Genomic DNA, 16,309 nt, shown 5'->3' on the forward strand with positions numbered 1-16,309 from the left:
TGTTTCTACTTATGGGGGAGTCCAAAACTACAAGATAGTTACTAATAAATTGAATAGGGATTTCAAGAGAAACTTCTTTACCCACAGAGTGGCAAGAATGTGGAGTGTGCTGCCACAAGAAGTAGTTGAGGCAAATAGCATCAATGTATTTAAGGGAAGCTAGATAAGCACATGAGGGAGAGAAAGGGTTATTAGGGTGTGCTGACTGAGTTTGATGAAGTGGGCTCATGTGGAGCATAAATGCCGGCATAGACCAGTTGGGCCAAATGGTCTGTTTCTGTGCAGTAGACTGTGTGCCACGTGGTGCACAATATAATAATGTATTAGCCGATCTCTGGCTACTGAGCTTTGTCAAAGAAGACTACAGCCAATAAATGATCCTGTCCCCTTCTCAAAGGACTCCGACATATGTGCCAATCAAACTCACTACACCAAGCCTGATTTCTTGTTCTGTATCCTGATCGAAGATTGTCTTTGGCAGTGACACACAAAGTTTTCTTAAAGCAGCCATTCCTCGTCAATATTGTTTTGTGACGAGGGATTTGAAGATCTTGTTGAACATGACATTGACGTCATCCAGTTTACGGAGGTCACACTTTCTTCTACTTTTTTAGTTGGAGCTTTCTTTATTGTCCAATACCTCAAAACAGAGGAACAGGGAATTCCTATGGGAAAATCCGAATTTTCGTGAAAATTTGCAGAAATATTTACTTGCTAAAATCTTGCAAGCAACTTTAATAAGTAAGATATCCGCAGGCTCTGGTATTCATAGACCGTTATTGCTACAACAACAACTTTTATTTATATAGTGCCTTTAATATAGGAAAACATCCCTAGGTGCCAGTCTTTTAAATGACCTTAATATTTACAGCAAAGCCTCAGCAATAGCGTCCCGTGCTTCCCACCTTTGGAATACTGTACTGCTCTTAACGTTGCCACCTTTTGAGTGATGGTATTTCCTGCAGGTGGGAAAAGGGCTGTACAGAAGGAAAGTACTAGGGAGAGCAAGGCTATGCCCATCAGTCAAATGGGTAGGAAGCTGTAGTCTCAGTCAGATGGGGCAGCGGAAAATTCCAACATGCATTTTTTGGGCCGCTGTTTACTGCCTTGATATTTCTGAAGTCAGGCAATTCTCGTGAGGAAATTCCAGGCCTTAAAAGTCATTGGCCTCTTCATAATGTATTGAGCGGTAGTTAAGATGTTGTTATATGATAATTACAATGTTTGTGAGTTATAAACCCTGTGAACAACACATCATGAATGTCAGTGCTTATGAATATGCCATGTGAAATAACATATGAATTTCTACAAATTTCCATTGAGCTGTGTTCTGGTTCATGTTCACTCAGAGATATAAGGAAACATTGATATTTTCAAATTCTTGGTTAGATTAATTGCAATTATAATTTTCATGATCTTAAACCAAAAGTTTTGTGAATAATACGGTTTTCCTTTTCAGATATATCTGCTAGTAAAAGACCGAGCAAAAACTTGGAGGAATTGAGGTTGGTTTCAGGTTTAATTGCTAAATGCAGATAAGATTGGCCTCTCTCTGCTAGTGTGATACTGAACTGAATGCACTGCAGATCTGTTTTCATCCAAAGGTGGAAAAATGAAGAGAAATTCACCTCCTACATTTAATGATCCTACCATAAATTAGAATATGAATGATTATTCTGTGATCCAGTACTCGCAGGGAGTGCAACTTGGGAGCCTATGGGTGTGCAGCCTATGATTTCTATCCATTAAAATTAATGGACTGAAATCACAATTTCCCAAAATGCACTCTTCACCAGGAATACTGGATCAAGGAGTCAACTTATACAAGTTTGCTTTTATATTTCAAGGGAGGGATTTTTTGGTGCATTTGACACAATTTTCAATGGTACTGCATATTGTTTCAGTTTATCCCCATCCCTGGCCTCTGGTTGGGTTGGAGGTGGGTGGTCATATTCTGAAGATTACAATCGTTGGGTACAATTTGTCATTTAGATAATTAGAAGAAGAGATTAAAACAATTCTGAACTTTAAAACAAATATGGACATAGTTGAACATTACTGTCTTTAACTTAGTGACTATTCAATTACACTACACCTTTTATAATGAAGGTGGAGTGTGAGAGAGATTATATCGTGACAGTTTCCATCAGTCAGTCCTTTGTCTATAAACACTAATTTGCGAACATTTATTGCAACTTAAAAAAAAATAATGGTGTTTCATCTAATGCCAGTTTCTGAGACATTGTCTTGTTGGGACACATCTACGCATCACTCGGAAGCATATTAAATACTAAAAGGTGCAGCATAGTTCTTGCTGGTAATATTTCTATAACTAAACCTGTTAATTCATAAATCAGCATAATTACCATTTCCTTACTTTCTTGGATCATAATTTTTCTGATAATATAGCTTACTGTTTTTTTTTTCACTCCTCAACTAAACTATTTGCAACAAGCATAATCACGGACCCCAATTTAACACTTGGTTCTTTTCAAAAGCTGAAGCTGGAAGCGCACTGAAACCTGATATGTCACGCCAATAAATTAATATTTGAGCAGATTTTACAAAAACTAACTTTCCTCTGACTGAGTTGATTTTTTAAAACTGATGTGCTGGGAAGTTTCTGAATATGAATATCAGTTTAACGAACAAAGAATCTCGATTCTAGTAAGACTAGACTATGGTGGCCTGAAGACTAGAATGTGTATAGATAACACCATGAATTTATATAGTACCTTTAACATAGAAAAGATCCCACACAAAAATTGACTGAGCCAAAGAAGGAAATATTGTGAGGGGCGATTAAAAACTTGACCAAAGAGGTAGTGTCTTGAAGGAGGAGGAGAGAGGTAGTGAGGTTTAAGGAGGGAATGCTAGACCATAAGACTTAGATTGCTGAAGGCAAGACCGCCAATGGTAGGGCGAGGGGAGTGGGGAAATGCACAAGAGTCCAGAGTTCTTGGATCACAGAGTTCTCGGAGCATTGTTGGGCTGGAGGAGGTTAGGAATTGGGAGGGGTGAGGCCATGATAGGATTTGAACACAAGGATGAGAATTTTAAATTGGAATTATTGGGGGATCAGGAGTCGATGTAGATCAACGAGTACAGGGTTAATGGATGAGCAGAATTTGGTGCGGGTTAGGATATGGGCAGCAGAGTTTAGAATGAGCTGACATTTATGGAGGATGGGAGGCCAGCCAGGAAAGCATTTGAATAGTTGAGTCTGGAGGTGACAAAAGCATGGATGAGGGGTTTGGCAGCTGATGGGCTGAGGCAGGGGTGGAGACGAGCGATGTTAGAGGTGGAACTAGATGGTCTTTGTGATGGAGAGGGTATGAGATTGGAAGCTCTGTTCGGGGTTAAGTAGGATGCCGAGGTTGCGAACGGTCAGCTACAACAGTGGCTGGGGAGGGCGATGGACCTGGTGATGATGGAACGGAGTTTTTGGCTGGAGCCGAAGACGATGGCTTCGGTTTTCGCAGTGTTTAACTGGAGGAAATTATGGCTCATGCAGGATTGGATGTTGGATAAGCAGCCTGCCAAATTCTTTATTCCATGTTATTCTTGAAAGTTTTGATTAATTTGACACATCTCTTTCATTAATTTAACAATTTATTATTTATTTTAGGATCAAAGTTAGTAATGCTGTAAACACTTCTTAAACTTCAGAATTAATGATCCACATTTTGCTGGAGTGGTGCCCCATTAGTTAAATTTGTTCCAGCAAATTTAGATTTGAAAAACCTTTGCCCTGTAAGTTGCTGGAAGTGCGAACTGAAAGCCATCGGGGCACCTGGGACCTCGGTGAACAACGGGGCAAACAGTGCATTTCCTTAACAAATGAGACTAAAAGATTGAGAAATAAACAGAAACATAGAAAATAGGTGCAGGAGCAGGCCATTCAGCTCTTCAAGCCTGCACCGCCATTCAATATGATCATGGCTGATCATGCAACCTCAGTACCCCACACCTTCTCTCCATGCCCCCTGATCCCTTTAGTCGTAAGGGCCACATCTAACTCCCTTCTGAATATGTTCAATGAACTGGGCTCAACAACTTTCTGTGGTAGAGAATTCCACAGGTTCACAACTCTCTGGGTGAAAAAGTTTCTCCTCATCTCGGTCCTATATGGCTTACCCCTTATCTTTAGACTGTGACCCCTGGTTCTGGACTTCTGCAACATCGGGAACATTCTTCCTGTATCTAACCTGTCCAGTCCCATCAGAATTTTATAAGTTTCTATGAGATCCCCTCTCATTCTTCTAAATTCCAGTGAGTATAAGCCTAGCCGATCCAGTCGTTCCTCAAATGTCAGTCCTGCCATCCCGGGAATCAGTCTGGTGATCCTTCGCTGCATTCCGTCAATAGCAAGCATGTCCTTCCTCAGATTAGGAGACCAAAACTGCACACAATACTCAAGGTGTGGTCTCACCAAGGCCCTGTACAACTGCAGTAAGACCTCCCTGCTCCTATACTCAAATCCCCTCGCTGTGAAGACCAGCATGCCATTTGCTTTCTTTACTGCGTGCTGTACCTGCATGCCTACCTTCAATGACCGATGTCTCGTTGTACCTCCCCTTTTACTAATCTGTCACCATTCAGATAATCTGCCTTCCTGTTTTTGCCACCAAAGTGGATAACCTCACATTTATCCACATTATACTGCATCTGCCATGCATTTGCCCATTCACCTAACCTGTCCAAGTCCCCCTGCAGCCTCTTAGCATCCTCCTCGCAGTTCGCACTGCAACCCAGCTTAGTGCCATCTGCAAACTTGGAGATATTACATTCAATTCCTTCGTCCAAATTATTAATGTATATTGTAAATAGCTGGGGTCCCAGCACTGAACCCTGCGGCACTCCACTCGTCATCGCCTGCCATTCTGAAAAGGACCCGTTTATTCCCACTCTTTGCTTCCTGTCTGCCAACCAGTTCTCTATCCACGTCAATACATTACCCCCAATCCCATGTGCCTTAATTTTGCACACTAATCTCTTGTGTGAGACCTTGTCAAAAGCCTTTTGAAAGTCCAAATACACCACATCCACTGGTTCTCCCTTGTCCACTCTACTAGTTACTTCCTCAAAAAACTCTAGAAGATTTGTTAAGCATGATTTCCCTTTCATAAATTCATGCTGACTTGGACCGATCTTGTCGCTGCTTTCCAAATGCGCTGCTACTACATCTTTAATAATTGATTCCAGCATTTTCCCCACCACTGATGTCAGGCTAACCGGTCTATAGTTCTCTGTTTTCTCTCTTTCCTCCTTTTTTAACAAGTGGGGTTACATTAGCTACCCACCAATCCATAGGAGCTGAACCAGAGTCCATGGAATGTTGGAAAATGACCACCAATGCATCCACTATTTCTAGGGCCACTTCCTTAAGTACTCTGGAATGCAGACTATCAGGCCTTGGGGATTTATTGGCCTTCAGCCCCTTCAATTTCCCTAACACCATTTCCTGACTAATAAGGATTTCCCTCAGTTCCCCCTTCTCGCTAGACCCTCAGTTCCCTTCTATTTTCGGAAGGTTATTCGTGTCTTCCTTAGTGAAGACAGAACCAAAGTATTTATTCAGTTGGTCTGCCACTTCCTTGTTCCCCATTATGAATTCACCTGATTCTGACTGCAAGGAGCCTACATTACTCTTCACTAATCTTTTTCTCTTCACATATCTATAGAAGCTTTTGCAGTCAGTTTTTATGTTCCCTGCAAGCTTACTCTCATACTCTATTTCCCCCCTCCTAATTAAACCCTTAGTTCTCATCTGCTGAATTCTAAATTTCTCTCAGTTCTCAGGTTTGCTGCTTTTTCTGGCCAATTTATATGCCTCTTCCTTGGATTTAACACTATCCCTAATTTCCTTTGTTAGCCATGGTTGAGCCACCTTCCCTGTTTTATTTTTACTCCAGACAGGGATGTACAATTGTTATAGTTCATGCATGTGATATTTAAATGTCTGCCATTGCCTATCCACCGTCAACCCTTTAAGTATCATTCTCCAGTCTATCCTAGCCAATTCACACCTCATACCGTCGAAGTTTCCTTTATTTAAGTTCAGGACCCTCGTCTCTGAATTAACTGTGTCATTCTCCATCTTAATGAAGAATTCTACCATATTATGGTCACTCTTCCCCAAGAGGCTCCGCACGACCAGATTGCTAATTAATCCTCTCTCGTTACACAAGACTGAGTTTAGGGATGGCCTGCTCGTTAGTTGGTTCCTCGACATATTGGTCTAGAAAACCATCCCTTATACACTCCAGGAAATCCTCCTCCACAGTACTACTACCAGTTTGGTTTGCCCAATCAATATGTAGATTAAAGTCACCTATGATAACTGCCGTACTCTTATTGCATGCGTCCCTAATTTCCTGTTTGATGCCATCCCCAACCTCCCTGCTACTGTTTGGTGGTCTGTACACAACTCCCACTAACGTTTTCTGCCCTTTGGTGTTTCGCAGCTCTACCCATATAGATTCCACATCATCCACGCTAATATCCTTCCTTACTATTGCGTTAATCGCCTCTTTAACCAGTAACGCTACCCCACCTCCTTTTCCTTCCTGTCTGTCCTTTCTGAATATTGAATACCCCTGGATGTTGAGTTCCCAGCCTTGGTTATCCTGGAGCCGTGTCTCCGTAATCCCAATTACATTATATCCATTAATAGCTATCTGTGCAGTCAATTCATCCACCTTATTACGAATGCTCCTCCCATTGAGACTCAGAGCCTTCAGACTTGCTTTTTTAGCACTCTTTGTCCTTTTAGAATTATGTTGTAATAGTAGTCCTTTTTGATTTTTGCCCTTGATTTCTGTGCCCTCCACTCTTGCTTTTCTCCTTCCTACTGTTTGCTTCTGCCCCCTTTTTACTTCCCTCTGCCTCCCTACATATATTCCCATCCCCCTGCCATTTTAGTTTAAACCCTCCCCAAAGGCACTAGCAAACACTCAGCCTAGGACATTGGTTCCGGTCCTGCCCAGGTGCAGATCATCCGGTTTGTACTGGTCCCACCTCCCCCAGGACCGGTTCCAATGTCCCAGGAATTTGAATCCCTCCCCCTTGCACCATTCCCCAAGCCATGTATTCATCTGAGCTATCCTGCGATTCCTACTCTGACTAGCACGTGGCACTGGTAGCAATCCTGAGATTACTACCTTTTGAGGTCCTACTTTTTACTTTAACTTCTAGCTCCCTAAATTCAGCTTGTAGGACCTCATTCCGTTTTTTACCTGTATCATTGGTACCTATATGTACCACGACAGCTGGCTGTTCATCCTCCCCCTCCAGAATGCGCTGCGGCCGCTCCGAGACATCCTTGACCCTTGCACCAGGGAGGCAATATACCATCCTGAAGTCTCGTTTGTGGCCGCAGAAACGCCTATCTATTACCCTTACAATTGAATCCCCTATCATTATAGCTCTCGCACTCTTTTTCCTGCCCTCCTGTGCAGCAGAGCCACCCAAGGTGCCATGTACTTGGCTGCTGCTGCCTTCCCCTGATGAGTCATCTCCCCCAACAGTACCCTAAACAGTATGTCTGTTTTGGAGGGAGGTGACCGCAGGGGACCTCTTCCCTACCTGCCTTCCCTTGCTCTTCCTGATGGTCACCCATTCCCTATCTGGCTGTGTAACCTTTACCTGCGGTATGACCAACTCACTAAACGTGCTATTCACAGCGTCCTCAGCATCACGATGCTCCAGAGTGAATCCATGCGCAGCTCCGGTGCTGCAATGCGGTCTGTCAGGAGCTGCAGCTGGATACACTTCCTGCACATGTAGTTGTCAGGGACACTTAGTGTCCCTGATTTCCCACATAGCACAGGAGGAGCATGACACGGGTCTGGGAAGGACTGAGAAGGAAGGTGATTTCGAACCGGTGAATTCAATGCCAATCCAGGTACAGAAAAGAGAAATAAAGAGAGGGAAAGAAAGATTAGATTAAGCAAGAGAGTAAAAAGAGACAGAAAAGAAAAGTTAAAGAAACTTTAAAAAAAAAAGTAAAAATCTTTCATAACCTGAAGGAATGTGATTCTGCACTTATAATTGATTACATTCTGGGCAAGAGAGGTTGATTGGCAGTCATCAACAATTATCTGTCATTAAAAGGGTACTTAGGCTGATAATTATTAGACTTAACTTTATTTGATGTGTTTAATGTGCAAATGCAGGAACTTCATGAAACTTGGGGAGGTTCAGCACGAGATGCATTTTCATGAAGCTAATGGCAGAGTGTCAAATCGACCAGCAACTTGTGGGGATATGCAATTCATGAAGTGTCCCTTCCTCGCTGCAAGTTGCTGACTGATTTGTGTTTTAATAATGGCGTGTGTTGTTCAGACGCTGTTATTTTTTCAGCAAAATCTGGCCTGTGATTCTTGTGACTATTTCTGAACCTATGAAAAGATCTCAAATAATAGTCACCTTGTCTCTAAAATAAGGGAAAAACTATTTTGGATGAATGTAACAATGTATTGTATTTTTCACTTCTGCATGGTCATTTTCTGGCATGTGAAGAAATTAGAATCTAACAAAGATACCTTATTGATACTTGGGGAAAAGGGGCAAGAATAATAATCTTTACTAAAAGTATTGCTGATTTATCTGTAACCAATGCTGACGAAGGGTCATCGACCTGAAACGTTAACTCTGTTTCTCTCTCCACAGATGCTGCCTGACCAGCTGAGTATTTCCAGCATTTTCTGTTTTTATTTCAGGTTCCAGCATTTGCAGTATTTTGCAATTTATAGTTTGCTGAATTTTTGTTGTTGTCAAGGTGAGGGATGTTACTGTTGTCTAATAAAACATTTCCTAGCATCAACAAAATATATTTTATACTATTTATTTGTCCACCTCTCCACAGGAAAGAACTAGAAAGCCAGACAAAAGAAACAAAGAAACTCCAGGAAGAGGTAGAGCTTGCTACCAAATTAACAATGGATAAATTCAGCTGGACTTTTAATGAGGGTAGAAGTTGTAATCTTGATGGGTTCTCTACTAACCTTAACGAAAAGTCAAAAACAGACCGTAAGTATAGGCCCATGTACTATTCTGTGGAGAGGATGTCTTGATGCACAATACAATTATCATAAATTCTATGTATATGTATCAATGTGGTGCGATGATCCCACCAGTTCCTGATAGAGATCATGGGCTAGAAGTTCAGTTCTCGGCGATAATTGTATTTCTTCGTCAAAATTATCATTATGGCAGCGCTATTGCTATGAAGCTGTAAATTCAAGCTTTAATTTGCGCAGTGGTAAAAATTGGCGTTGCACGAGGATTTGTGGCGTAAACCGTGAATTTTCTGCAACTTTACTCCGAGGCCGATACCGCTGCAAGTTGGGCCTAGGGAGGGGAGGGGAAAAACATCAAAAAATAAATCGCAAAAAACAAAATAATCACGAAACATTAACGAGCGAATAGCTGCAAAAGAATTAAAAATAAAAACTTTAACTTGCCTTTTTTGCAGGTCTTCATACCGCTGATCCAAGGGCTGCAACGCAGCTTTTTCCTTGGTGTTTTTTTTCGTCCTAAATACAGGTGCACTGAGAGCCAAATTTTTGGCGAAAGCGATATTTCGTAGAAAATAGGTGTAGGAGCAGGCCATTTGACCCTTTGAGCCTGCACCACCATTCAATAAGATCATGGCTGATCATTCCCTTCAATAAGATCATGGCTGATCATTCCCTATTCGAGTCTTGCTTCGCTCCCCAGCGATATTTGAAAAGCACTGCCACAAGACTTTTCCGAATTTCCAGCTGCACCCTTTTTCGCCAAAAATGACAAAATACCGCAAAAAATGGCCGCAAGGTTGGTGAATTTTTAGCCCCATGGCTCTTAAAGCCATCTTAGAGAACACTAAAAGTCCATGGTTTGCAATGTTGCGAACATACAGAAAAACATTTCCTTTAATACACTGCAGTGCAAGATAGAAGTTTATGCCACAATCACAGCTTTAGTATTATTGGGATGTGATGTGCCAGCATTTGTTAGAATCTTCAGATGTTGCTAAAAAGTCTCAAGTTTATTCAGAATTTGTCCTGCTGCTATTTCCTCCAATCGCCATTTCTAGTAAAATGAACCTTTTAGGGCTAGACTTTCCTGAGAGACCCTCAACACCCGATTGCCCGCCCAGAAAAATCGCAAACGTTTGGTAAGTAAGGCTGGCGAAAATTTACACTTTTATGTTAAAACTAATCGCCCGGCGAGTAAATGGGTCTTTCACCTTTATTCTTGGCGGCTTTCTTGGCAGTTAAGGAGAAACTAAGTAAAACGGGCGGTTTTAAAAAATTTTAATCCGAGGCTGCAGTTGGGCCTAGGGAGGTGGGAAAACTTTAAAAAAAATTTCACTAAAAAATAAAAAGGTAAAAAGCATTTCCAAGATACTTTTACACGTAATCGTTGTTTAAAAATGTTTAAAAAATAAATAAAGAACCTTTAACTTACCTTTCTTTGCAGAGTACCACGCTGATGATATCAGCATCATGTGTATGTGCCGCATCGTGCTGAGGCGTCACAACATCCCTCCCTTTCAATTAAAGGGGAGGACCGCCGTAAGCTCTGCATATAGTTTTGTTAGGCCCACTGGGCCACCAGGGAGGGCATCAGCCGGGCCAGCAGCCCTGTACCCAAGAGAGGGTGCAGGCGGCCCAGCCGAACCTGTGGCCACCATTGTTGGGCTGACCTCGCAAGGGTGGACGTGCCGCTCAGCCACACATAGCTTCCCGCAAGGAAAAGCTGTCTGTCGCATCGACCGGCAGCGGTGCCGCTCCCGTGGGGCAATTTCCCACTGGTTAATTTTCCGCGGGGCATTTTCTCTCACGGGGTGGAAAGGGCGTCGCCTCTTAGAGGGCCTTAAAGAGGGGGCAGTTTCGGCCCCTGTGATTTTTTTTTTTTCTCAACCTTTCTCTACATTGAACCTAATCTGGGTTCTAAGTGCACTGTTTGCCAAAACTCAATCCTCCAACTTTGCTCAGGAGTTATACTGCAAAACCCAAACTTTTCTGTATTGACTGAAACACAACGTTATATAACTAACTTGTTCAAGCCTTTACAAGGAGGATGTAAAACACTTTTATGAGTGACGACCATTGTGCATTGTACTCTTTCTTTTTTGGCCAGCTTGCTTGGGATCCCCTCATTATGCTTAAGAGTTTCTAAAACCGAACTACTGATAATTCCACACAGGTAGATTTCTGTTTTCCCGATATAGACTCATAGAAATTTACAGCATGGAAGGAGGCCATTTCGACCCACTGTGTCCGCGCCGGCTGACCAAGAGCTATCCAGCCTAAGCCCACTTTCCAGCTCTTGGTCTGTAGTCCTGTAGGTTACGGCACTTTCAGTGCACATCCAAGTATTTTTTAAATGTGAGGCTTTCTGCCTGTACCACCCTTTCAGGCAGTGAGTTCCAGGCCCCACCACCTTCTGGGTGAAGGAATTTCCCCTCGTATCTCCTCTAAACCTCCCCCCAATTACTTTAAATCTATGCCTCCAGGTTGTTGACCCCTCTGCCAAGGGAAACAGGTCCTTCCTATTCATGCTCTCTCTTTGCTCTCCTGATATTTTTTTTAATTGCACCCCTTCACTTCTTATACTCCTCTAGTTTCTGCAGTATTGAGTTCTTTGTATCTGTCATAAGCGCCCCTTTTTTTCTTTATCTTGCCCTGTATGTCCCTTGACATCCAGGGGCTCCAGATTTGTTAGCCCCACCCTTTTTTTTTTAAGGGAACATACTTGTTCTATACCCTCAGAATCTCCTCTTTGAATGCTTCCCACTGCTCCTGCACTGATTTACCATCAACTAGCCGTGAGTGACATTATTTGCTGTTCATCATTTATACAGCTTAGGAACAGGAGTAGGCAATTCAGCCTCTCGACCCTGCTCCACCACTCAAATCAATCATGGCTCATCTGTACCTCAGCTGCATTGACCCACCTTAGCTCCATATCCTTTGATACTTATACAGCACATTAACATAGAAATAGCATCCCAAAATGCTTCACAGAAGAGGAAAGGGACAGGTGTTGAGCCTTCATCAAGAAAACAGTTCCTTTCTTTGTTTAAGCAGAAAGTAACCCTGTGTTTTCCAATTATGAGAACTGACTGAAAACTTGATCATAGAGATTGGTTTCAGTAGGCTTCTCAAGATGGAGAGACTGGTGAAGTGGTTTAGGAAAGGAGTCCCAGAGTAGGACCAAAATAGCATCAAAGGAGGAAGAGGGGGATGCACTGAAGCCCAAAATCAAGAACAGAGGGAATCATAGGAATTACAGTACAAAAGTAGGCCACTTGGCCCATCACACCTGTGATGATGCTAGCTCTGCATTGGTGTTGTCTATTACAATATTCTATTTCCCTGCCCTTTAGTTAATGATCTCCAATGAAAAGATTTGGGTGATCTTCTGATTTCCACCCAGCGAACTAACTTTAAGATCCTGAACCAAACTTTACAATCTCACTGTGTTCAAGCTGTTCAAGTGTAGCTATGACACTGCCATTTACCTGACGATGTGGAGAAGTGCCCAGATATGTCCTATCCACAAAAAAAGGGATAAATGAGCTATCGGCCTGCTCCCAATCATCAGCAAAGTAATGGAGGAAGCTATGAGGCAATATCTACTCACGGTATTCTGCTCGCTGATTATCAGTTCAGGTTCCACCGAAACCATTTGGCTTCAGATCTCAACGCTGTCTTATTGCGGGCATAGATGCAAGAGCTGAATGACAGATGAGAGGAAGAGCAGCTGTCCTCAACAACAGCATTCAACTGAAAATGGGACAAAGGAAGAAATCCCCTAATGGCTGAAGCTATAACTGACATGAGAAGATGGTCATGGTTGTCGGAGTAGAGTCATTGCTTTAGGAGTTCCTTGGTCACCATTTTCAGCCTAGCCAGCTTAAGCTGCTTCCTCTCTTCATTACGGTGTCAGGAGTGGGGTTGTTTGGAGATAATTACAAGGTGCTCATCTCAATTCACCACTCCTCTGATAATGAAGCAGCCCATGCCAGAACTACCGAAAGACATGGACAGTATCCAAATTTGGGCTGATGGAACATTTGTATCACATAAGTGCTAGTTAATGACCATCTCCAGCAAGAGAAAATGCAACCACCACCTCCTGACCTTCAAAGGCATCACCGAGTCCCTCAAAATCTTTGGTGTCATATTGAACAGTAACTTAACTGGATCAGTCATATTAACATCATAATAAGAGCAGAGGTTATATACCCTGACAGGTGAATTACCTCTTGACCCCTCAAAGCTTTGCCAACATCTACAAGATATAATTGAATACTCATTACTTGTTTGGATGAGTGCAGCTGCAACAGCACACAACACCATCCAGGACAGAGTAATATGCTTGATCAGTGCCTTACCACTGGGCTCGGTATCCACCCACCCCATCACTGGCTCACTGTGGCTTCAGTACACACAATCTACAGGATACACTGCAGCAACTCACCAAGGTTACTTTGACAGCATCTGTCAGCCCTGTGTCTCTACTACTGGGAAGGACAAAGGCAGTAGCATCTTGGGAGCACCATTACCTACCAAAGTTCACCTTCCAGTCAGACATAGTACGGTCTTGAACATGCGTCACCATTCTTTCATTGCGCTGGGTTAAAATCCTGGAATTCCTTACCTAATGTCATTGTGGGAGTGCCATCACCACAAAGACTGCAGTGGTTCCAGAAGAAATCTCCCCACTCGCTTTTGTTAGGGGAAACTAGAGATGGGCAATAAATTTTGCCTTACGAGTATCACCCACATCCTGTGAACAAATATAAAAAAATAAGAACAAAGACAGTGGAGCCAAGGTAAGTGAGTGAAAGTGAACAGGATTTGATGCCTCACCAAGTGTGGGCAGGAGAGTTTTGGACAAATTGGAGATTTTGAAGGGTGGGTTCAGTCAGGCATTAGAGAAGTTAAGCGTATTAGTGATGAATGCATGAATACGAGTTTTGGTGAAGGTTGAGATGAAGTATGGGTTGATACGGGAAATGTTGCAAATATGGATGTAAGTGACGTTGACGATGAATAGGATATGGCATTTCAAGCCGAGTTCTGGGGCAATCAGGATGTCAATATTGTGTACAGCCCAGTTCATATTGCACAATTAGCTAAGGGAGAGGATGAAATCAGGAAATTAAAATGATGGCCTCCATCTTCCTGTTGCTCAATTGGAGGATCTATTTACTCAATCATGACTTCACGTCAGACAGGCAGTCTGATGACATAGAGGTGGTTGAGGGAAATGGGTTAAGAATGGATTCTTGGTGGACACAAGTGACTGTAAAGGGACAAAAGGAGACTCCATTGCTGGAGATATGTTAGTTGCTTTGGAACGAGTAGGAGCAGAACCAATCAAGGGCATAGACCTTAACTATGGATAGTAGCTAGAGAAGATAGTGGGGCTAATTTAACTTAAAGTAATGTTTGAGATTTGCCTTTTCCACTCCCTTAACAATTTTGTAAATCTATATGTCCACCTCTCAGTCTCCTTCCCAGGTTGAAGAGTTCAAGTTGTCCCCAATATTTCCTTTCTTACATTAGGGATCAGCCTTCTCTGTGCTTCCTCCCTTAAATGTTTCCCTTGTTTCTTGGCAACCAGAATTGGACACCGTACTCGGAGCTTTTAATAGTCATCATCTTCTTTTGACTTATATTCTACTGTTTTGGCTATGTTGCCAATGACTTAAGTGGAGTGAGCTTTTGGGAGCATTATATTCACGTTTGGAATGAGAGGCACAGATTCAAGCAGTGTTGCTCTATTTCTCCCTCTCTTCCCCAGAAGACTTATATTTGCAGTTCCTCTTCCCTTGAAACCATTGATGGCAACCTGATCATGGCTTTGAGCAACTTGCCACATGAACTGTTGGGTAAAGTAAAGAATGCAGAAGGAGGCCTCGCAAGGGCTGTGCTGAAACATATATCTTCCTGTTGGTACCACCCTGCCAATTTAGGATGATAGTAAACTAGACTAACTATTCTTTGGGCTGCAGGAAAAAAGTATGGTCACACATATCAGTTCAGAACTAATCTAAAAATATTTCATAAGACTATATTTGTTTCAAAATTGATGTAAGCTGGTTCTTTCTGTAGGTGTCTGCAACCTTTTTCTCATGTTCTATCTTTCTTTGCCTTCTGTATGTCTTCCACACTCTATATACCTCTCCTCACATTTTTTTTTTGTGTCTTTTTTCTTGTATGTCTCCTATACACATTGTTACATAATGAGTTATTTCACATTCTTCAGTCCCATTTCAGAACATGATGCTGTTTTATTTCTGCACTGTTGCTTCATTTTGTTTTGTTTCTGTTAACTGTCTTGATATTATAGGTGGGGAGCTTCTTAAAGTTTTTTTCATGGACTGTTTTTCTCGATACTATTTTTGCTTTGGCTCATATTGGGAGGAGAAGAGAGAACTGGTGGCAAGAAAAAAATGGTGAGGTGGAGCAGGATGTAGTTGTAAATGTTTAAAAAAAAATAGTGGAATTGGAGTCCGAGGTGAAAAAAATTATTTAAGTGTGACTGGGGACTACAGTCCTGGGCCATAGGGTGGGGCAGGGTTCTGGAAGTTGGAAGTTCTGAGAAGACAAAAGCAAAATACTGCCAATGCTGGAAATCTGAAATAAAAACAGAAAATGCTGGAAATACACAACAGGTCAGGCAGCATCTGAGAAGAGAGAAACCGAGTTAATGTTTCAGGTTGATGGCCTTGCGTCTAAACTGCAAAAAATTAGAGATCTGTTGGGGGTAAAATTCCGATTGGAGGCTTCGGACGAACGCCTCTAACCCAAAATGTTTTAACGAAAATACCTGGTGGTCCCAGAGGCACCTTCGATTCCGATTGTAGGCCTTCATTTGATGCGCAGCGTAAGGGGGGAGGACTTTCCTGTATGTACGAAAAAGCTGGAGTCACATGGGCCTGGACCATCAATCACTCTGCAATATTCTCATTGATAATTTTTACTAGTTCCCATTATTATCAATTAGAATAAACCCCTAAAACAAGAAACACAACATAATAAATTAAAAAAAAACCTCACATTTAAAATTAATTGAAATTAAAGTTAATTAAATGTTTTAGAAAAATAAAATATTTTTTGGAATTTTTTTAATAGGGTTTAAAATAAACTTGCCTTAATGGACAGGGTTTTTACTATACAAATGTGTATTTAAATTTAATTTTTATATGTTTTAAAAATCTTATGCTGGTAAAAGTAGGCTATGCGCCTGCTTTCACCAGGCGTAAGAGTTTGAAGTACATTCGCTGGGAAATAGACCAATCTTG

General features: G+C 42.0%; 1 protein-coding gene across 4 annotated transcripts in view; it reads left to right on the forward strand.

Annotated features, from left to right (window-relative positions):
• The window catches only part of LOC139244536 (coiled-coil domain-containing protein 158-like), a 319,231-nt gene that overhangs the window by 41,512 nt on the left and 261,410 nt on the right, over nt 1-16,309 (forward strand). For 3 of the 4 annotated variants that reach the window (XM_070871035.1, XM_070871037.1, XM_070871039.1), the window contains exons 3-4: nt 1,460-1,505; nt 8,870-9,033. In XM_070871035.1, the coding sequence (XP_070727136.1) occupies nt 1,460-1,505; nt 8,870-9,033 (210 nt within the window). The remainder of the gene's footprint in view (nt 1-1,459; nt 1,506-8,869; nt 9,034-16,309) is intronic. The other variant, XM_070871038.1, reaches the window with a different exon arrangement.

The sequence above is a fragment of the Pristiophorus japonicus genome, chromosome 2, assembly GCF_044704955.1.
Source record: "Pristiophorus japonicus isolate sPriJap1 chromosome 2, sPriJap1.hap1, whole genome shotgun sequence".
In the NCBI taxonomy this organism is placed as follows: Eukaryota; Metazoa; Chordata; class Chondrichthyes; family Pristiophoridae; genus Pristiophorus; species Pristiophorus japonicus.